The sequence below is a fragment of the Scaptodrosophila lebanonensis genome, unplaced genomic scaffold, assembly GCF_003285725.1.
Source record: "Scaptodrosophila lebanonensis strain 11010-0011.00,11010-0021.00 unplaced genomic scaffold, SlebRS2 tig00000001-arrow-pilon, whole genome shotgun sequence".
In the NCBI taxonomy this organism is placed as follows: Eukaryota; Metazoa; Arthropoda; class Insecta; order Diptera; family Drosophilidae; genus Scaptodrosophila; species Scaptodrosophila lebanonensis.
Genome location: NW_022060529.1, coordinates 27,254,988 through 27,278,230, shown reverse-complemented (window position 1 = coordinate 27,278,230; position 23,243 = coordinate 27,254,988). Strand labels below are relative to the sequence as shown.

Below are 23,243 nucleotides of genomic sequence, written 5' to 3'. Positions count from 1 at the left end.
CAAGCCGAATACTCTAGTACATTATGAATATAAAGTTAAGCAGTAGTTAGTTGTAAATGAACAAAAGGCTCTTTCTAATACTTTCTGCAATGTTTTTTATTGAAGTTACTTCTTAAACGGAACCAGCAGCGCTGACCACCCAGGAGCGGAGGACTGCAACATCGGCATATACACCGGGGTATTTGGCAGCTGCGCAGCCATAGCCCCAGGATACGACACCGACCAGTTTTCCACCGGAAACCAATGGGCCACCGGAATCACCTTGGCAAGCATCCTTGCCGCTGGCAGCAGCGCAGATCATGCTGGACTTGATCTCAGAGCCGTAGCTGTAGGTGCTGGAGGCACACTGGGCTTGGCTGACAATTTTCACATCGACATACTGAAGGGTGGTAGGGATAGAGCTGGATCCAGAAGCCTGAGTGCCCCAGCCAGACACAGAAGCGGCGGCGCCATTAGCGGGAGCGCTAGTGGCCAGAGCGATTTCCTTGATGGTAGAGCTCAAGCTCAGAGCGGAGCTCAGGCGGATGACAGCAATGTCGTTGACCATGGTGTTGGCGTTGTAGCCTTCGTGGTTCTTGAATGCAGCAACAGCGACGAGGGTACCGCCAGAGTTCCAATAGGTGGAACCAGCGCGCACCTTCAGGGATGAAGCGGATACACTTTGCAGACAATGGGCAGCAGTCACAATGATCTTGGAGTTGTAGATAGAGCCACCGCAGGAGTGAGAGCCACTGCGCTGCAGAGAGATCTGCCACGGGAACGAGCTGATGGTGGTGGAGGAGCCGCCAACAATACGACCATCCAACTGGGGCAGCATGCCCTCAGGAATGGCAGCACCGAAGGCGCAAGCAGCGAACGACAACAATACCACAAACTTCAACATTGTGTGACTACAATGAAATTCAAGTTAAATGTCGCCCCTTTTATAGTAAGAGGTTCGTCTTAGCCTACAGTCCATTTTTGAATTGTAGCATTAAAGTTGATTAAATAAAAACAAGATAGTAGAATGCTACCATCGAGCAAGCCCGACAGTGAAATACCCTATAGCCAAACAAACTTTCGCCTTTGTTGTCAAATTGTATCGCTAATATATAAATTTTCTAAATCGGTTCACTTGGATGTATGAAATAATTAAATATGAATTACGTGTCTCTGAAACTTTTGACAGTAGAATAAACTCGTGTTGGCTAGGGACTAGAAGAGCCCACAGAAGCCGTTTTCAAAGTCTAGGCGTTCATCGGTAGGACGGTAGGACGATGATTAAGAATATATATATATATATATATATATATATTTATATATATATTTATATATATATATATATATATATATATATATATATATATATATATATATATATATATATATATGGTATCGGAGATGCTTTCTATTCCCTGTTTTATATTTTTGACAAGCCTTAAATACCATTTTCTCTTCGGCTACAGGGTATACAAATAGATTTAGTTTCCCCCAACCTCATATACTACATATGTATTATTTATTTCCTTTTTACAAGTACCCGTAATGACGTAATCTTTTTTTCTATTTCAATAATTATAAGCCTAATAGATATAATTTAATATTTATACCCTGTAACCAAAGGGTATGATAATTCAGTGCGAATGTACGAACATACAAATGAATATATGTATGTATATTCTTGATATGAATGAAAAGACTAGTCGATATAACATTCGGCCATCCGTCTGACCGCCGGTCTGTGTGTATCAACGCAAGGATTTTAGAATGAATAAGTGTCAGAAGAAAACATTTTAGCATTTCTGTATACATATGTATGTATATATATGTATGTATGTTTTGGGAATTTAAGCGAATATTAGCTTACCACTAACTTCCACCCCAATTGGTCTAAATATAAGTTTATGAGCTTACGGCTAACCATGACTACTTGTATTTACATACGTATGTGCCTTTCCGGTTGATAATGTACTAGTATGTCCAACGTATACCGATAGTGGAAGGCCCTAATTTTTGATTCCAAATTGAATCATAGTAAGCAAGCGGATTATTGGATTTTAATCTACATTCCCATCTTGGGCGAATTTGTGTTTTCCGCCTTCATAACTCATCATTCTCATTCTTAAACAAGTAAAAAAGCTAAGGTCGGGTGTCCCGACTTTGAAATACTCTGTACATATGTTTACAATAATTATAGAAAATAAAAAAAAAAAATAAAAAAAAACAAGTAAAAAAGCTAAAGTCGGGTGTCCCGACTTTGAAATACTCTGTACATATGTTTACAATAATTATAGAAAATAAAAAAATTAAGAAAATTAAAAAAAACAAAATTTGATCGATTTTACCTCTCTCGGTATTCGAACTCACGTAAAGGGTTTATAATTGCACATTTACATAGCAATTGCGTCTGTGTGAGTGTACGTATGCCTATGCGCATCTATTCGTGTCTGTGTAAGCATTTTCGCAGTCAACCAAACAACAACATCAACAACAGCCGCGGGCAGCGCTGCAGCAGCAAATATATTTATGGCTATAACTTCTTGTTAAATCGGTCTATCATAGTGAAACTTGGTATACGGACATATAATAACCAACTGGGGGTATTTCCAAAATTTTAGTTTGAAATTCCAAGAATTACGGGAGTTACGATTTGCGGGGTAGAGGGGGGAGAGAGGGAAATTCAAAAATATACATTTTCTGCGTATTCACATAAGGCATCTGGGACTAAAATTTGGTGTTCCTAGGTCTCATAGTCTCCGAGATATAGGCGAATATACGAATGGAAAATTCGACGGACAGACGGACAGACAGACAGGGCTAGATCGACTCGTCTTGTCACGCTGATCAATAATATATATACTTTGTGGGGTCTGCCACGCCTCCTTCTGCCTGTTACATTTTTCAAACCTAATATACTCTTGTACATTTCATGTACAGAGTATAAACATTATGGCGGCTATTTATGTGTCGGGAAAAGAGAAACAAAACAAAGATATTTAATCGAAAAAAGTCGAATTGTTTTTCAAAATATTCTTCACTACTCTTTTGCATTTGTTAAACCAATATTCGCAGAACTTCTTTCATTCAGAGACAGTAACCCCAAAAAACTCCTTTCAAAGGCTTAAATATCTTTGGATATACGAGTATTGCCCTAAAAATAAGTCATTGGGCGCGAAGTTAAGACATTGTCGTGGAGGAAGATTTCTCTTTGGCGTTAAGTTAGGAATTTAAGTTGAATTCATTGTAATAGAAATTTTGGTCCATTCGGTTGCAATTGACAAAGTGTAATTTTGTACAAATTGATATACCCTGTACCAAAAGGGTAAAGGAGTATACTAGTTTAGTGCGAATGTATGTAATACACAAAAGGAGGAATGCAAGACCCTCAAATTTTTAAATTTTTATAATTATAATTTTAAAAATTAAAAAAAAATGTATTTTTTTGTGGGGGTGAGTACAGGCTATTCCACTGCTCGACTGTAGCGTTCTCTCTTGTTTTAATTTCTATAATTATTCTACACATATGTACAGAGTATTTCAAAGTCAGGACACCCGACTTTAGTTTCTCGACTTGTTTTTTTTTTTTAAGTGGGTAAAGGCTATGTAAGAATTTGGCCCGCCCGACTTTAGAATTCCAATCTTGTTAGAGATAATCATTACAAATGAAATTTGATACAGTAGTTTGTGGTGTGCTATCTTGACATATGACAGAAAGAGACAGATCGTCTACCTTTGCGACTTTCCGCTTATTTGCGAAAGTACTCATTCATATAGAAAGCGGAAAGTTCTCATATATATAGTATATGTATACATACGTATACATTGGCTAAAAATTGGTGACTCTAGCTCTTATAGTCCAGGCGAGATCCAGGTGTTCATACGGACAGACAGCCAGATAGGGCTAGATCGACTCGTCTTGTCATGCTGATCAAAAATATATATATATTTGTTACATTTTTTTAGCTCGCGCAAACCTAATACAAGTATATAGTACATTTCATGTACAGAGTATAAAAAGAATCAAAAGTTCAGGCTTTGTACGCGCGTGCTAATTGTTCTTCTCCGCTCTGTCTTCAGCGTCCTGGAATATGTGACTCTCAGATCAAGTCAAGTACCGTATAAGGCTGCAATCTCGATCTAAACCGGAAGCGAAGGTTGATACTCAATGAAGTTTTATTTTCAATGTTTGTCCATTCTTAAGCGGAATATTTTAACAGGTTATCTGAGGTACGTGCTCCGTTTTTGGTCGATTTCACTTAAAATGTTAGTATCGCTAGCGCTGACAGTTCATTTCATAGACGCCGAGCAATGACTTTTTGAAGCGCGTCAACAGATCTTGATTACTGACTACTGTTAGTTAATCTGATAATGATATGATTTTTTTACTTTACGCATAATAATGGTGGTACAAATGAAGAACGGGCAAGTAAAAAAGCTAAAGTCCGGTGTCCCGACTTTTAAATACTCTGTACATATGTTTAGAATAATTATAGAAATTAAAACAAGAAAGGAATGCTAAAGTCGAGCAGGCTCAACTCTTAAATACCTTGTACCACCCCACAAAAAAATAAATAAATTAAAAATGAACAAACTCGTCCTTTCTTTTAGTTATTCTAGCTCTAATACTTTCTGAGATCCTTGCGTTCATACAGACAGACGGACAGACAGATGGACAGGCGGACATGGCTATATCGACTTGGCTTGTCATGCTGATCAAGAATATATTACTTTGTGGGGTCTACCACGCCTCCTTCTGTGTGTTACATGTACACCCGCACAAAACTAATATACCGTTGTACCCTTTGGGTACAGGGTATAAAAACTACGAGAATTAAAAAAAAATTTTGTTCGATTTTACCTCTCTTGGTATTCTAACTCACGAAAAGGCTGTATAATTGCACATTTACAAAGCAATTGTATGTACATATGTCTATGCGCGTCTATTCGTGTCTGTGTGAGCATGTTTGCAGTCAACCAAAGCACCAGCATCAACAGCTGCGGGCAGCTCGGCTCGTCTTGTCACGCTGGTCAAGAATATATATACTTTGTGGGGTCTGCCATGCCTCCTTCTGCCTGTTACATTTTTGAGCTCGCGCAAACCTAATATACTCTTGTACATTTCATGTACAGAGTATAAAAACTATTAAAAGTGATATTGCGACTTCTAAACACCTTTAAACAGTCGCAAATTAACCGGATATTTTCCAGCAATTGGGCAATGGGTCTGCTCGTATAACTGTCATGACTCAAATTTGGCAAATACATTAGTGATAGGTGTGATAAGTCAATTTGGAAGTTATAGCCATAAATGTAATATCTGCCCAAGCGCTGCCAACAGCTGTTGTTGTTACCGCTGCTGTTGGCTCAACTGTGTACTGCATGGACAGCGTATATATGTAAATGTACAGTTATATACGCTTTACGTGAGTTCGAATACCAAGAGATATAAAATATATCAAAAATTTGTATACATGAAATGTACAGGAGTACTTATATTATTATATTTCCAGGAGGTGATAAATGTAACAGGCACAAGGAGGCGTGGCAGACCCCACAGCAACATAAACCAAACTTTCTACTTTTGTTTAAAATCTCAATTAAATCGTAAGAAAAGTTATTAGTGAAAGAATTTCACTCCAATGTACAGGGTACATATTTTACTATCTGGCGTGTTCGACTGTAGCGTTCTCTCTTGTTTTATGTGAAAACTGGGACCCTTTGGGTCCCATTTCAATTTGGTCCAGTTGTGACATGCAATGAACGTCCTGCGAGCACCATGCTCTTGACTGATTAACATTACAATTTCGATCTAAGTTCAAGGCTTTTGCTCAATAAAATTGAATATTCAAAGACTTAAAGTATTATTATTTGCACGAGGCATGAGCTCCTAATTCTTTAGAATAGTATTTTATCAGGTAATCAGAGACGCGTGCTCCACTTTTGTTCAATTTTAGTTGAAGTGTTCGCAGCGACGTAACGTCGGAAATCGAACTGATAGACTACACATTCACATTATATCGGGCTTTTGTGCGGTAAATACAAGTACGTAGTACGTAGCACTTAGGCGCACTTTTTTGTTGTTTTTATAAAAATAATTTTAGCAGCTAAACAAGTATACATTCCCGCCTCAGTTATCATAAAAATAATCCTCTTAAGGAGCGGGCACCGTTGATAAAGTGTTTTGATTCATTTTAACCTGATAACGTGGAGTGGAATATAAAACAGATTAACATATTCAAGTCTTGAATGACAAACCTAACAATTTGATTTGTGTTTTAGTGGCCCAGACATCTTCTAGAATTAATAATTGTACAGAAAATGTGCTGTTAATATAATAAATGTACAAGTATATCGAAACAAATTTTAAAGCGCTGTATATGTCCAAATACTTAGTTACTGGCCTACATTTAAGATCTTGTTGCTTGTAAGCAACGTTGGGCAATGGTGGTATATAAATGAAATTACTCTAAACGATAGTAGTTTTAAAGTTTATTATAATATTTTGTGAAATTAAGTATCTGATGGTGTTCATATATACTCCATAGCGCTGAAGTTCATCGTTCTGTCAATGTCACACGCACTTGGCCGTATCATGAGCTACGCATGGGCCACGCATGTGCATATGAAGCCAACGCAGGAAGCTATTCTCAGCTATTGTTAGAATAGCGGCCGCGCATGTGCACAAAACAGTATCAAAAGACAAAAAAATAAACAATTTTTGTGTTATTAGAACAAAAGTGGACCATCCATTTAAGGCATTTGGATATGGAGTTCCCGCTCTGCACAGCCTAAAATGTAACCCAATGTTCCATTTTATAGTAACGAATTGTATCTATAAGGCTGGGCTGGAATTTATACTTCGATGAGTTTTGCGTAGACACACTGCTGGCTGGGGATATATAAATGAACAAGAGAGAGCAAGAAAAAATTAAATTATTAAAAAAATGAATTAATTAATTAAGTAATTAAAGTAAATTAGAAGACATGTTTTTGTTCAGTTTTAACAGCATACATTTACATCACGTGCCTATTCGTGCTTATATGAGTGTATGTATGCAGCACACAGTTGAACCAAAGCAGCAACAACAACATGAGCAGCGATTTTATTTATGGCTATAACTTTCATCAGAATTGACCTACCATGATGAAACGTGACACACGGACACATTAGTACTAGCTGGATGTACATACCAAAATTAATTTAAAAACTCCAAGAATTACGGAATTTATACACAAAAACACGAATAGCGGGGGAGTGGGGGGTGTATCAGAATAAAAAAATAAACTTGACCTGTCTAGGACTTAGGGGAACCTCGATACCAAGTTTTGGTTATTCTAGCTCTTGTACTTCCTGAGTTCCTTGCGCTCATACAGACAGACGGACATGGCTATATCGACTCGACTTGTCAGCCTGATCATTAATATATTTACATTTGGGGGTCTGCCACGCCTCCTTCTCTATGTTACATACATTCGCACGAAACTATTATACCCTTTCACCCTTTGGGTACAGGGTATAAAAATCGATGCATAGTAGATGCATCGAAAAAAACATCGATGCATCGATGCTTAAAAAACTAACTTTCCATAGAAAAATATGCTTATATTAGGAAGAAAATCAACCGAAATGCTTTAAATGAAAAATGTATATACTATATAGCGAAACCTGCTCAGTTTATTTTATTCGGTCTGGATGTAGCTGAGCATATCGGGAACAGCTAGTGACTAAAACAAACACAATATTTTAATTTGTATGATAAATGGTACGAGTATAAAAGAGTACAACGGTTGATTCTGAAAATGCTTAAGAAGCTTGTTTAATCAATGGTTATGGTATTGGCTATAGGGCCAGACAGATCTGCACAGCTTTTTGAGTTAATGCGTAAAGCTTTGCAATTAACGAAAAGTTCTGTCTCTTCGTAAAAGCTTTCTCTTACAACTTTTCGCAACTTTTCATCCTATCGGATAGCAATGCTGACTTTATGAAAAGCTTTTGATTGCTGATTGCCGCTACTGCTTGGCGGCATTTAGTTGTTTTCATCCAACGAAATGGCTAAGACTTTTTTGATCAAATTTTTGCTATTTTGCAGTATCCTTCTCCTGCCTATTGTTCTTGGAACCAAGATCGATACACACATTATTGGCGGCAGTGAAATTTCAACCTTCTTTATACCATATCAGGTCTCTCTACGACGGCGTAGCAGCAGTGCCAGTCCATATGCGCATACTTGTGGTGGAAGCCTTCTGGACGAGAACACTATTCTTACAGCTGCTCACTGTGTTTACAATCGGGCCGCCTCCGACTTTCTAGTGGTGGCGGGAAGCGAATATCGTGCAGACATGGATGGCGTGGTGACACGGGTGGAACGTATATTGCCACACGAGTTGTATAATGCTTCGATAACTGACAACGACATTGCATTAGTTTTCATATTCCCACCGCTGCCACTTACACATGAGAAGATTGCACCCATACAACTGGCACAGGCAGCACCCGCGGAAGGTACTATGGCCACTGTGTCCGGTTGGGGAGACACCACAGAGGGCGGGTTTCCATCCACACATCTGCAAAGAACGCAGGTATTGGTGAGAGAAAGCGAGAAGTGTCAGGAAGACTATTACTGGCGGCCCATAACCGACGGCATGCTGTGTGCAGGGTACAATGGTGGCGGACATGATGCCTGCAATGGGGACTCTGGTGGACCTTTGGTTGTCAATAAACAGCTAGTGGGGATTGTGTCATGGGGAGAGGGATGCGCACGCGCTGATTTTCCAGGTGTCTATGCAAATGTGACGCATTTTTTGCACTGGATTGCTGAAAATCGTAGCTAAGCGGCGGCATGAGCTCGTCACAATAGAATCGAAAATATTACGAAATTACCTGGTAAACTACTATCGGCAACAAGTTTTATAACACCAATAACTAAAACCATTACTTCTTACTGTATCCAATCAAATTTACAAGCAATATAATTTGGATCGATAAGAGTTTGTACAATTTAGACAAGCGATCGTAATCCATTTTAGTTGTGTTTCATTCTTCGATATGTCGGGTTCACTGTTGCTATTTGCCCAGTGCTTGGCGCTTCTGTGCGCTTTAGCCTGTTCGCTCCCAACTGGCGATTCTGAGGCAGAGTCTCTGGATTCGCGTATTGTGGGTGGTTACATAACTAATGTAGCACTGCATCCACACCAGATCTCATTGCGGCGAAAATCATTGGCAGTACCGTATAATGCTTTCTCCCACATCTGCGGTGGCTCTATCATTGCCAGCGACAAGGTGGTGACGGCTGCCCACTGCATCATTGCATCTGTTCCTAGCCAGTATAAAGTGGTTGCGGGCACCAATTTCCGGCAGGATACCGACGGCGTCATAGTGAATGTACAGGAGATTATTATGCACGAGGGCTACAATAGCAGCAGCTATGAAAACGACGTGGCTCTACTCATACTCAGTCCTCCACTGCCGCTGAACAACCACACCATCAAAGCTATCGAATTGACAGAGACAGAGGCGGTGGCGGGCACAATTTGCACCATTACCGGCTGGGGCACAACATCCTCCGGTGGCTCAGCCTCCAATGAACTGAGGGCCGTTGATGTGCCAATTGTGAGCAATGATGAATGCAACGATGACTATGGTAGCGATAAAATTAAGCCATCTATGATGTGTGCTGGTGTTCGTGGAGTTGGCGGCAAGGATTCATGCCAGGGAGACTCTGGCGGCCCACTAATTGTAAGCAACAAGCTGTATGGAATAGTATCGTGGGGTAATGCCTGCGCTCATCCTAACTATCCCGGAGTTTATGCAAATGTAGCAAATTTGCTAACCTGGATCAAGTCTAAAGTGCAGTTGCCCTAATTGGCTAATCTACTTATAATTTTGTTAAATAAATTCGTTTTTCGAAATGGTTGGCGACCAAACTCTGGATCAAACTCTATTTATCTATATATCTATTATACTCTCTATTATACTCTGTACCTGAAAGGTAAGGTTTGTGCGTAGTGTAAAATGTAGCAGTTAGGAGGCGGGCAGATCCAACAAGTATAGTCGATTTACCCAAGTCTGTAAGTCTGCACCTCTGTCCGTCCTTATGAACACCTAGGTCTGAGACTATAAGAGTTAGAGAGACTAACTTTTGCACACAGATGCCCTATATGAGTACGAACATTAAATCTTTTTCCATAACTCCTGTTGTTGTTGTTTCTGCTTTGGCTCAACTCTGTATAATAGGTATAGAGTATTTCAAAGTCGGCAAATGTCCTACATAAGCTATGTATGTCTGTTTGTCGTCCGTATCTCGTACCCGGATCTCAAAAACTATAAGAGCTAGAGACACTAAATTTTGAACAGAGATGCCTTATGTTTGTACGCTGTTCAAGATTGTTTTATTTTTGATGCACCCCCCTCCCCCTTCCCCCTAAAGAAGATTTTTGGTAACGCCGTTCCATAATCATCTATGTATATCTCGGAGGCTAAAAAAGTTAGACACCAAATTTTAAATACATGTTATTCTATGTGAATACGCAGAAAATGTGGAATTTCATCCCCTCTCCCCACCGATATTACCAATTTGAATGGAAGGGGGATTGGGGGGTATCAGAATAATCAAGATAGAACGCTATAGTCGAGCAAGCCCGACAGTAAAATACCCTGTACTCTCCATAAAAAAAAAAATTAAAAACAAACAAAAATTAAAAAAAAATCATTATTTAATTTAATTAAATATAAAATATTCAACACATGCATATAATAAATTTACATCAGAATCTTGTCTGTGCGTGTTTAAATGCGTGTATGTATGCAGTACAAAATTGAACCAAACTGCAACAACAACAGCTACGGGCGGAGCTGCAGGCAGAGCATGCGATTTTATTTATGGCTATAACTTTCTTCATAATTGACCTATCATGATGAAACTTGGTATACGGATATATAATAACTAGCTGGGTGTTAATTCAAAATTCCAAGCATTACGAGAGTTATAGAAAATTGTAAATAGGGAGGAGTGGGGGTGCATCAGGAAAAATGAACAAACTCTTCCTTTCTCGGGCTTAGGAGAATCTAGATACCAAGTTTGGTTATTCTAGCTCTTATACTTTTTGAGATCCTTGCGTTCATACAAACAGACGGACATGGCTATATCGACTCAGCTTGTCGTCCTGATCAAGAATACATATACTTTGTGGGGTCTGCCACGCCTTCTTCTGTGTTTCCCATGCACACTCGCACAAAACTAATATATCCTTTTACCCTTTGGGTACAGAGTATAAAAATAAACTGCCTAGGACTTAGGGTAGCCTCGATGCCTAGTTTGGTTATTCTAGCTCTTGTAGAGCTGAGAGATCCTCTGAGATTCTTGCACTCAAGTTATAGCCATAAATATATTTGCTGCTCAAGCGCCGCCCGCAGCTGTTTCCCGATATTCCATTCGTATAATCGGCTATACCTCGGAGACTATAAGTCCCAATGACACAAAATTTTAGTACCAGACGTCTTATGTGAATACGCAGTAAATGTGTATTTTCGAATTGCCCTCCCTCCACCCTCTCCTCCGCAATAGACCGATTTAACAGGAAGTTTTAACCATAAATATAATTGCTGCCCGCGGCTGTTGTTGATGTTGCTGTTTGGTTGACTGCAAACATGCTTACAGAGACACGAATAGACGCGCATAAACATACATACACTCACATAGACGCAATTGCTATGTAAATGTGCAATTATACACCATTTACGTGAGTTCGAATATCGAGAAATGTAAAATCGATCAAAATTTGTTTTTTTTAAGTTTCTTAATTATTTTTTATTTTCTATAATTATTGTAAACATATGTACAGAGTATTTCAAAGTCGGGACACCCGACTTTAGCTTTTTTACTTGTTTTTTATAACTTCATGATAGGTCAATTCTGAAGAAAGTTATAGCCATAAATAAAATCGCTGCCTGCAGCTCTGCCCGCAGCTGTTGTTGTTATTGCTTCTTTGGTTCAACTTTGTGCTGAATACTTACGCGCATGTAAACACGCATAGACACGATGATATAAATGTATGCTGTTTAAACTGTATATAAACATGTCTTCTGTGTATGTATTAAATAAATTTTCTTTATTAATTTAATTAATTTATTAAATTTTTTTTAATAATTTAATTTTTTTTTATTTTTTATTAATTTTTTTTTTTGTGGAGAGTACAGGCTATTTTACTGTCGGGCTTGCGTTCTCTCTTGTTTTAATATCTATAATTATTCTAAACATATGTACAGAGTATTTCAAAGTCGGAACACACGACTTTATTTTGTTTACTTGCTTATAACATAATTTTGAGTTTTGCGCAATTACGGGGTGTACTTCCATAAATTGGACGAAAATTTCGTCCTGTTGCGGCTATGTTTTGCAAAAATTAACATTTGAAATGGAATTCAGAAGTTACAAAAATGTACTTATAGTTTACCTGGTCGGTATTGTATATTCAAATCGCAGTTTATGACCATTCACATTTTCGCTAACAAACAGACTTTCCCAATCGGCGACACACAATTTTCGGCAAGTTTGTTTAATTATTACACAGTTATGTGGTACTTATTTGAAATAAGAATTGCGTCAATTATATATTTTATTTTTTTATACCCTGTACCCGTAGGGTAAAAAGGGTATATTAGGTTTGTGCAAAGTATGTAACATACAGAAGGAAGCATCTCCGACCCCATAAAGTATATATATTCTTGATCAGCATGACGAGAGAAATCGATCTAGACATGTCCGTCCGTCTGTCCGTCCGTCTGTCCGTCCGTCTGGATGAACGCGAGGATCTCAGAAACTATAAAAGCTAGAATAACGAAAGTTGACATCCAGATTCTCCTAGGTCCGAGTAAGGACGAGTTTATTTTTTTTTTTTTTAATTTTCCCCCCCTTCCCCCGCTGCAGAATTTCGTCAATAGCGTCCACATTTCAAATGTTACCTAAACCAAACTTTGCACACATAATTTATATATAATTGTCTACTGTTTTTCAAAATTTTATTCAATTCGGTCAATTCTAAGAAAAGTTATTAGCGAAACAAATTCTCGACAGTACAACCCCCCCAAACTGCAGCAACAAGTTCGCTCTTCTTCAACCTCTTTTTGCTGCTGCTCTGGGCGCATATAACTCAGTGACGGAAGTTTACCTGGGTACAGGGTATTACACTGTCGGGCTTGGTCGACTGTAGCGTTCTCTCTTGTTAACTTTCGTTTAGATCAAGAAATAAGAATTATTTCAGCGAAATGTGATGTTCGAAATTTGTAAATTTCTTTTTGAGCCTAGCGGGCATCTCAATTGCTTGCTTGTTTTGGATGAATTTATTCAATTCGGTCAATTCTAAGAAAAGTTATTAGCGAAACAAATTCTCGACAGTACAACCCCCCCAAACTGCAGCAACAAGTTCGCTCTTCTTCAACCTCTTTTTGCTGCTGCTCTGGGCGCATATAACTCAGTGACGGAAGTTTACCTGGGTACAGGGTATTACACTGTCGGGCTTGGTCGACTGTAGCGTTCTCTCTTGTTAACTTTCGTTTAGATCAAGAAATAAGAATTATTTCAGCGAAATGTGATGTTCGAAATTTGTAAATTTCTTTTTGAGCCTAGCGGGCATCTCAATTGCTTGCTTGTTTTGGATGATGTGTGTGAATGTGTTTTAAGTATACATTTAGTAATCTATATATATAAAACAGTTTGTCCTGACTGACTGACTGACTGATTGGTGATCAACGCACAGCCCAAACGGTAAAGGCTAGGATGCTGAAATTTGGACTCAAGTATCCTTTCATTGTCTAGGTCCCCACTAAGAAGGGATTTTGGAAAACTCGAGCTCCAAAGGGGGAAAACAGGCTCCAACGTTTGTATGAAAAATCTACAGTTTTCATCTGATTAACTTCAAACTTAGTTTGTATACTCCAATTCCAATTCCAAGAAAAACTGTAACTGGTTTTTTGATATTTTTTTTGGGGCCTAAAATATGGGAGTTTCCTGTAAAAAAAATGTTGGGGCACAAAAGCAAACCGCGTCAACAGCCCACAGCCCACACGGTAAAAGCTAGGATGCTGAAATTTGGGCTCAAGTATCCTATCATGGTGTAGATGAGCATTAAGAAGGGATTTTGGAAAATTCGAGTTCCAAAGGGGGGAAAATTAGCTCCAAAGTTTGTTTGAAAAATCCGCATTTTTCAACCGATCGACTTAAAACTTAGTTTCTAAAATCAATTAAAGAATGCAAAGAAAACTGCATACTCGGTTTTTTAAATTTTTTGTTGGAGCTTGAATTATTGGGGTTTTCTTGGGGCACAAAAGGAAACCGCGTCAACAGCCCACAGCCCAAACGGTAAAAGCTAGGATGCTGAAATTTGGGCTCAAGTATCCTATCATGGTGTAGATGAGCACTAAGAAGGGATTTTGGAAAATTCGAGCTCTAAAGGGGGAAAACGAGCTCCAAAGTTTGTTTGAAAAATCCGCATTTTTCAACCGATCGACTTAAAACTTAGTTTCTAAAATCAATTAAAGGATACAAACAAAACTGCATACTCGGAATTTCGTTTGGAGCTTGAATTATTGGGGTTTTAATATTTATTCACTATTTCAAATGAAAAGTTTGTGTTATAAATTTAGTCCGATCGATTTAAAATTTGGATAATGTAATCTACGTAACTGTAGATTTAGTTACGTAGATTACATTATCCAACTTTGCATTCAAGGATTTTCAAAATATGCATTTTACAAAAGCAGGCAGAACAAACAATACAAAATATCAAACAGTTGGGGACAACTAAGTATACATACACACACACACACACATGCAAACAGCTGTTCGTGTAGTTGCGTGCAAACGATTGAAATAGCCAAAGCAACATGTGAGACACTAATGTGTGAATGTCCATACATATGTGCACATCTATGTATGTACATATGTATCTACATATGTATGTATGTATGTACATCCGTCTTGCACTGACAGAGCAAGAAATGTTAATTAATTGAAAATTATATAACATTTTTAAAATTAATTTTTTCTTTGTTTAGTGCATTTGGCATTAGGGTTTTATTTATAACTTTATGCAGCAACAACAAATATCAAATAGTTGGGGACATCACATACACACACTCACACACACAACAAGCAACAGTTTGTGTTTATGTGTGCGGTTCTCTACGTACGGTTGAAAAAGTAAAGAGAAACATACATTTGTATGTATGTATGTATACCTGTGTATGAATGTATGTACATTCGTATTAATGTATACATTGGGCAATCGAACACAGTTGTTTGATTGTAAAAAAAATGCTCTAAAAACAACAACAACTGCAAGTCATTGGCTCGCTCTTCTTCTTTCGTTTTGACCATTTAATGTTAATTGCAAAGGCACAACGCCAAAAGTTTACAGTTACCGTCGCTAGGCAACGACTTCGTAAGCGATAGTAAAGCAGAAACCGAATAACGGAGCTACGCATATTCTACTTCGCATTGCGGGCAGATGTATGTATGTATATGATTTGTTCTTATTGATCTCAACAAATAATTCGATTTTATTATTTAAATATTCTGTTTATTGCATTTACACTTCGATATTTTGATGGTATCGGTGGCTTCAACTATCGAAAGTTTTACTCTAGCAAATTGAGATGAGAATTGTCAGAATTTTGATCGTGGCTCATCGCTGCACGGCATTGACACGAGTGCCGTGTTTCATATTTCGAGTTTGTGCGTGACCGTATTGACTCAATATGGCACGAAAAGACTCAAATGTAAATTTAAAATTAGGATATACCCTTATAAGTATTCCCCTTTTTTGCACATAGTCTATCTTAAAACGTTGCGTTATTTCTATATATAAAATAGTTTGTGCTGACTAATTGGTGATCAACGCACAGCCCAAACTGTAAAAGATGAAATTTGGACTCAAGTATCCTTTCATAGTATCCATCATAGTGTAGGAGCACACTAAGAAAGGCTTTTGGAAAATTCTAGCTCCAAAGGGGGGAAAACGAGCTTTAAAAAATATTAGTTATAGTGGTCATATTCGTTTAACGAAATAGTTTGGCAAGAACAAAAATGTAACGGACTACTGAACAATTTTTTGTCAAGAACAGAAAATGTTCATTTAAATACTTTAAATGCCTTCCGACTGGTAACTTTTAAGGTGAAAACATATGGGTAGGTTATGCACACACAAAATAAATACAATTGGAAACATTATATTAAGCCGGGATAAGACGGGCAATACCTGCTAGTTTAATAATATTTACATAGGATATGCAAAATATTTTTGATGCAGATTGTTCAGAAAAACGATCAGGTTTATATTCCAATGATTATTTTTATTTGGAAAAATGTCTTTATTAGTGTTTTTAATCAAAACTCCTGGAAAAACAAACGAGATTAGAAACCTCCCAATTTCTGTAGCTCCGAGAATTGGTTTTGGGCTAAATAAAATGTGCTTATAATTATAAGTTTATTTACTATATGATATTGTCTAAAGTTTTTTTAAAGAGTTCATTTTCCAAATAGCAAATATAGTACAATAAGTACTATGTATGGTTATACGTACATACATATGTACATACATACACTGCCGCTCAACTGAATAGGTTCAACGATTCTCAAAAGTTCAAATGGTTATATCTTTTCAACCAAATCGTCGATTTTGATAAAATAAAATTTTGTAGGAAGAATAGTTTATTGTTAATAAAACAGCAAAGTTTGGGGCTTAAAGCAATTTGTTTTCCATTATTTTTTTAAATTTTTTCAAAAACATAACATTAAATGCCTATTTTTTTGGCTCAATTGAATAGGTTCAGTAACTTAAAAACTAAAAATGTAAATAATAAACGCGTTTTTCATGGCTTTAATAACCTAAAACATAAAAATAAACTAATTACGAGTAAATTAGTATTTAGTACAACCATCTTTGGTTGTACTTATAATAATTTTCTAGGACTGTAATCGATATAGTAGCGCAGGATTTTTGTATGGCGTCAATTAGGCTCTCAGTGTCGTTAAATTGTCGCCCGCCTTCGTATACTTCTCGAGACAACAATCCCCAAGCGTTTTCGATAGTGTTTAGGTCAGGTGAATATGGCGACCACTCGAGCAACTCAACATTTTGGTCCTTGATTCACTGTTTTACCACTTTTGCGGTTTGAATGGGACCGTTGTCTTATTGAAACAAAAAAAAAATGTGGAAATGCCTTTTGGATCACAGTTTTGTACACATTTGCATTCATTTTTATTAACACAAACTGAAGCTCACACGTCTCATAGTACGAAATCGCACCCCACACCATTACGCCGCCTATACAACTGTGATTTCGACTCAAAACACATTCTTCCTTTCATAAGTCGTGATAGTAGAAGTTATAGCCATCCGGTACTTCCAGGCTGAATTTTTTTCCATCGTTAAAACTACCTTCTACCATTGATTGTCCCAGGACATGTGCTCGTAAGCGTGTCGCCTCACGTGGGCCATTGAGAGGTGGTTTTCTTTTTATTTTTAGTCTCTTCAAATGCTTGGCACTCCGAATAATCCCTTTTACCGTTGCCAAACTTGCGGTTACACCGCATTCTTCCCTGATTTTAGCCGCAGAAAGTTGGGAATTAGAGGCGGTTCTAAGGATTCATCTTCTGTCAGCTGGAGTTGTCGCATGCGGAGACCCTCTTTTCATATTTTTCCCGTAAAATTCTTCATTGCGCACAAAATTACCAACAACATTTTGACTTATTCCAATTATCAGTGCAATTTCGCGCTGATTTAGGCCGGAATTGAGATATCCTTTTATTCGACCTTTTTCAAAGTCATTCAATTGTTTCTCGCGACCCATTCCACCAAAAAACAACGGTAAATACTTCTAATTACAATTAGAAAAAATGTTGACACCATTAATTTCACGCTGTCGATCACAAAGTAAAACTGAAGTAATTGAATCTATTCTGATGAGCCAAAAAAATGCAGCGTTTTTAGGCAATGTAAAACGAAAGAAAATTTCCTCAACTACCGTTTGAAAAATCCCGTTACTTGTTTATGCTATATTAAATGTAAACAAATAAAGGTTCACAACATATAATTTTAAAAAATTTATGTGCAGTACAAGCTGAAATATTGGACGAAATTAAGGCAGCATTCTTTGAACCTATTCAGTTGAGCGGCAGTGTATCTTCGTTACGCACCGGGCGGAATGCCAGTCCTGACTTAACTGTGTGCTTCCTCAGCACGTTGTACGCACGGTCGATTTATCCCCGAAAAGTCCGACGCGAGACATTTAATTTTGATTTATAAATCGGGACGTCCCGCCCAAATTGGAGCGTTCGGCAACGCTGATATGTACATACATTTAAATTTTTCATGCAGGCGTTATCCGCCTATATACATACATACATACATACATATATAAGTATGTATTAAATTTTTTAATTCAACACTAATTTGTGTCTTCAATTCCAAATATGATTGTTGTGAATGTAAAAGGTGTGTTTCTGCTTTTGTAAATCGCATGAATACACTCAAAAAATAAGGTTAAGGGTAAATGACTCTTAGATTTGTTCAGAATAAATTTGTAGCGTTGTTAGCTAACACTAAAACGGTAAGTCGCTGTAAATAATATTTACTAAATATGCGATCAGCTGAGATGCTAGAGATGGGCATGTGTCGGATGCTCTATGTGCTAGAGCATAACTATCGATAGTTGAATCCGTCGATACAATCAATAATTCCAACGAAGTTTGAATGCAATTAACAGAAAATTTAAATAATTTAAATAAACATCATATAATTTATTGAGATCAATTAGAACAAATTATATACAAACATACATACATCTGTCCGCAACACGAAGCAGAATTAGCGTAGGTCCGCGACGGTAACTGTAAACATTTGTCATTTTGCCTTTGAAATTAACAGGCGTAAATGATCAAAATGAAAGAAGAAGCGCGAGCCAATGACTTGCAGTTGTTGTTGTTTTTCGTTTTAAAAATTTGACTTAAAACCATAGAACATTATTTATTACAATCAGTGCTCGATTGTCCAATGTATACATACTTACATATATACGAATGTACATACATACATGCTATATATGTACGTACACAGGCATACATACATACATACATATGTACATATGCATGCATGTTTCTCTTTACTTTTTCATACATAGACACGAACTGTTGCTTGTTCTGTGTGTGAGTGTGTGTATGTGATGTCCCCAACTATTTGATATTTACGTTCTTTGTAATTTGTTGTCGCTGCATAAAGTTACTAATGAAAACTCTAATGCCAAATGTACTAAACAAAGAAAAAAAACCCAAATAATTCAAGCTCCAACAAAAAATTTAAAAAACCGAGTATGCAGTTTTCGTTGTATTCTTTTATTGATTTCAGAAACCAAGTTTTATCTTGATCGGCTAAAAAATGCGGATTGTTCAAGCAAACTTTTGAGCTCGTTTTCCCCCCTTTGGAGCTCGAATTTTCCAAAATCCCTTCTTAGTGCGCATCTTCACCATGATAGGATACTTGAGCCCAAATCTCAGCTTCCTAGCCTTTACCGTTTGGGCTGTGCGTTGATCACCAATCAGTCAGTCAGTCAGTCAGGACAAACTGTTTTATATATGTATATAGATAGAGATACTTATAAATTTAATTTTTTTTTGGGAATCAAAAAAATAAAACAAACTTGCACAGCACAGCGTACACACATAAGGCATCTTTGTGCAAAATTTGGTGTAGCTCTAGCTCTTACAGTCTCTGAGATCCAGGTGTTCATACGGACAGACAGACGGACTGGGCTAGAATGACTCGTCTTGTCACCCTGATCAAGAATATATATACTTTGTGGGGTCTGCCAGGAAAATGTTCAGAAAACGTACATACTTAGTTATGTATGTATGCCGGTTTAACTTTTATTTTTCTACCGTTTGGGCTGTGCGTTGTCAGTCAGTGAGGACAAACTGATTTCGTTTGTTCGTCATCCATGCAACGACAATGTGCTACAGCGAAACTTGGCAGGGCAGCTAGTAAAATAAATAAATAATTGTAATCAAAACTACTTAGCCTAGCAAAAACGGGTAAGACCTGCTAGTACTTACTATATAACCGGCAAAGTATTGCAGTCTTATCTTGGCTGTGGTAACAAAATAATAGCTTTGGGCCACTGTTCCTATCTCAATGAACAATTAAGATTATGCTGTTTACCATTGATCGCGGGCTCAACAATAATTTACAATCAGTTCGATTCGGGTTTCCCAGCCGTGTGGATCACTAAAAATATGTGTGCCAAGGCAATCATCTTTCTGCTTAGCTTAGTGCTCTTCATCATAGTCTCTCAAGGGCATCCAGAGAGCCGCATTGTAGGCGGCTTTGCAGTCAATAGTGTGCGGCATCCGTACATGGCATCTTTGCGTTACAGGCGAAATGTACTTGATGGGAGTGGCTACCTTCACGAATGTGCAGGCGTTATCTACTCGGAACGTGCGATTGTGACGGCTGCCCAGTGTTTGTGGGGATTAAGTGAAGGCAGCAAGTTAATGGCTGTGGTCGGTGCGCAAACACGCAATGGCACCGATGGAATGATCTATCCTATATCGCAGTGGAGCTACCATCCGAATTTTGATTACTATACCGCTGACTATGACATTGGAGTGGTAGTACTAGCAATGCCAATGGACTTGGCCGGCCATGAGGTGCGTGCGATCGGAATACGAACCGAGCGGCCAGGGGTTGGGCGCAATGCGATTGCGGCTGGCTGGGGCTACCGCGAAGAGGGAGGTCCATCCAGTTATTGGCTGGAACAGGTACATGTACCAATAGTAAGCGTGGAAAAGTGCGGTGAAGTTTATGGGGCGAATCAAATAACAGAGCGTATGATTTGTGCAGGTGACTTAACAGAGGGAGGTCGCGACGCCTGCCAGGGTGATACAGGCGGACCGTTAGTCATTGACGAACAATTAGTCGGTCTGGTGTCATGGGGCCGTGGCTGTGCAAGGATAGGCTACCCAACAGTATATACGTATGTTAGTAGCCTAAAAGATTGGATAGACGAGACGTTGGCGGCGATTAATGAATTATAAGTGCAAACTATGTCCAAAATCGAAAGTTCGAGTAGTTGATACCAGCTAGTGGGCACTAGCTTATCGTTATCGCAATAGATTGCACATAATTGAATAATACAATTTACTTCAATTAAGTAACAGGAAATAAAGAAAAATTACCGAAAAAACATGCAACCACAATTTGGTATTTATTTAACACAGATTATAAATCTTACACCCAACCAATGCTTCCGACATCGGCATAAAAATCGCGTGTCTCCTCTATCCAATCGCGCACGTCTGGCACAGATGCATAGACGCCGGGATAGTTTGCTCTTGCGCAACCTGTGCCCCATGACACGATTCCCAACAGTTGATTGTTGTATATTAGTGGCCCACCAGAGTCGCCTTGGCATGCATCTTTTCCGCCGCCGTCCACAGCCGCGCATAGCATGCGGCTAGTCAACAACACGGAATAGGCATTTTTGCATTCACTGTTATCAACTAGAAGTACATCCACCTGTTGCAATACGTCGGGAATGCTGCCACCCTCAGTGGTGGTGCCCCATCCTGTGACTGTGACATTTGTGCCAACCGCTGGACGTTCCACAGCTAGCTGTATGGGCTGCACGTTTTCATTGAAGGAGAACTCTCCATCCAGCACCAAAATAGCTGCGTCGTAGTCGTTGTTGAGCTGCCTATATTTATTGTGGACAATGAACTCACGCACGGGCAGTTCTTGCGCCTCCTCGCTTAACTTAGTGGAACCAGCTGCAATTGTTAGGTTAGAGACTCCATTTAAGCCGACCACGCAATGTGCAGCGCTGACTATGATGTTATTGGAAATGACGCTGCCACCACAGCGATGTCTCCCATTGTAACGCATGGAAATCTGATGTGGGTACTGCCTGATTTCGGCATCCTCACCGCCCACTATACGGCCGTCTGGCATTGGGACTCTAGTAGATCCATCGTAGGCCTTTGGCTCGACCAGACTTAATAAGGCGCACAACACGCCCAATGTAAACACGAAACGGAACATATTAGGTGTTACTGTAGGCCATATCATCAAAGCTCGTGGCTCTTATACAAATGGTGTGCCGCAGATTATCGCAGGCTACAAATCAAAATCATGATAACGATCAGGCTTAATCACCATTTTCTTAACGATAAGAACTATTAAATACTATAAGTTGGGTAATATAAATAAAATTACTGGTCATCGAACAAGATTAAGGCTAACAAGAAAATCAACCTCTAAGGTGGGGCGCCAAAGCTTAAGCCAAGAAAAACAAGAAAGGAATGCTATAGTCAAGCGGGATCATCAAATACTCTGTACTCACTCCAAAAAAAAAAAAAAAAAACACATTTTTAATTAATTTTTTTTCTAATTATATAAAATTTATAAAATAAAAAATATCTAATACGTAGAGTCGTACAGTTTAAATAACATTCGTTCACATAAATATAATAAATAGCGTGGCAGTGGAGAGGGCATCAGGAAATAAAACCAACTTGATCTCCAAAGGGCTGGATACCGAGTTTGGTTATTCTATCTTTGGAACTAGCTGAAATCCTTGCGCCGACAGGCAGGCATGGTTATATCGACTCGTCTTCTTATACACTTTTGGGGCCTTCCACGCCTCCTTCTCTGTGTTACATACATTTGCACTAAAGTAGTATACCCTTTTACTCTGCCCGCAGCTATTGTTTTTGTTGCTGCTTTGGCTCATTTCTGAACTGCACACATGCTCACATACAATTAACGTGAGTTCGAATACCGAAGAAGGAATAATCGTGTACAAAAATCCTTTATATTTTTGTTATTTTTTTTAATATTATATAATTATCCTTCACATCGGTACAGAGTATTGCAAAGTCGAGCCACCCCACTTTACGTTTTTCCCCTTGTTAAAGATAATATTTGGCACAAAATAACAGTTCGTCTTAACAGTGTGCGGTCGGTGATATTGATTTCTGATAATATACCTGCGATTTGTAAAAATGTTTCATATGTTTAATTTGTGACATTTTAGTACAAGAGACAAATTACCAAATCACATGCCATTCTTATCGCGGAACTCAAATACCTGTTTGTGTATTTTTTATTTTCACACCTATCCTATAGCTGACTGTTTCGTTTATTACTCCAGAACCATTGCGCTGATTAGTTTGCAAATTTCAAACCCTAAATACTATACAATATTTGTTGCAAAA

At 38.3% G+C, this 23,243-nt stretch overlaps 5 protein-coding genes across 5 annotated transcripts; 3 read left to right on the top strand and 2 right to left on the bottom strand.

Moving 5' to 3' along the window:
- Positions 1 to 78: 78 nt before the first annotated feature.
- LOC115634337 (trypsin alpha-like) lies at positions 79 to 906 on the bottom strand. The gene has a single exon (XM_030532029.1). It carries the CDS (start codon positions 881 to 883, stop codon positions 113 to 115), a length of 771 nt encoding a protein of 256 aa, XP_030387889.1. The 5' UTR covers positions 884 to 906; the 3' UTR covers positions 79 to 112.
- Positions 907 to 8,188: 7,282 nt separating this feature from the next.
- Positions 8,189 to 8,996, top strand: LOC115634049 (trypsin eta-like). Its single transcript, XM_030531593.1, has 2 exons — positions 8,189 to 8,347; positions 8,405 to 8,996. Exons 1-2 carry the CDS (start codon positions 8,320 to 8,322, stop codon positions 8,809 to 8,811), a joined length of 435 nt encoding a protein of 144 aa, XP_030387453.1. The 5' UTR covers positions 8,189 to 8,319; the 3' UTR covers positions 8,812 to 8,996.
- Positions 8,997 to 9,025: 29 nt separating this feature from the next.
- Positions 9,026 to 9,903, top strand: LOC115634047 (trypsin zeta). The gene has a single exon (XM_030531590.1). It carries the CDS (start codon positions 9,026 to 9,028, stop codon positions 9,839 to 9,841), a length of 816 nt encoding a protein of 271 aa, XP_030387450.1. The 3' UTR covers positions 9,842 to 9,903.
- A 10,338-nt stretch (positions 9,904 to 20,241) lies between these two features.
- On the top strand, positions 20,242 to 21,221 carry LOC115634048 (trypsin eta-like). Its single transcript, XM_030531592.1, has one exon. The coding sequence runs from the start codon at positions 20,265 to 20,267 to the stop codon at positions 21,063 to 21,065; it is 801 nt and encodes a 266-aa protein (XP_030387452.1). The 5' UTR covers positions 20,242 to 20,264; the 3' UTR covers positions 21,066 to 21,221.
- LOC115634046 (trypsin-7) lies at positions 21,203 to 22,196 on the bottom strand. Its single transcript, XM_030531589.1, has one exon. The coding sequence runs from the start codon at positions 22,093 to 22,095 to the stop codon at positions 21,259 to 21,261; it is 837 nt and encodes a 278-aa protein (XP_030387449.1). The 5' UTR covers positions 22,096 to 22,196; the 3' UTR covers positions 21,203 to 21,258.
- Positions 22,197 to 23,243: the final 1,047 nt, after the last annotated feature.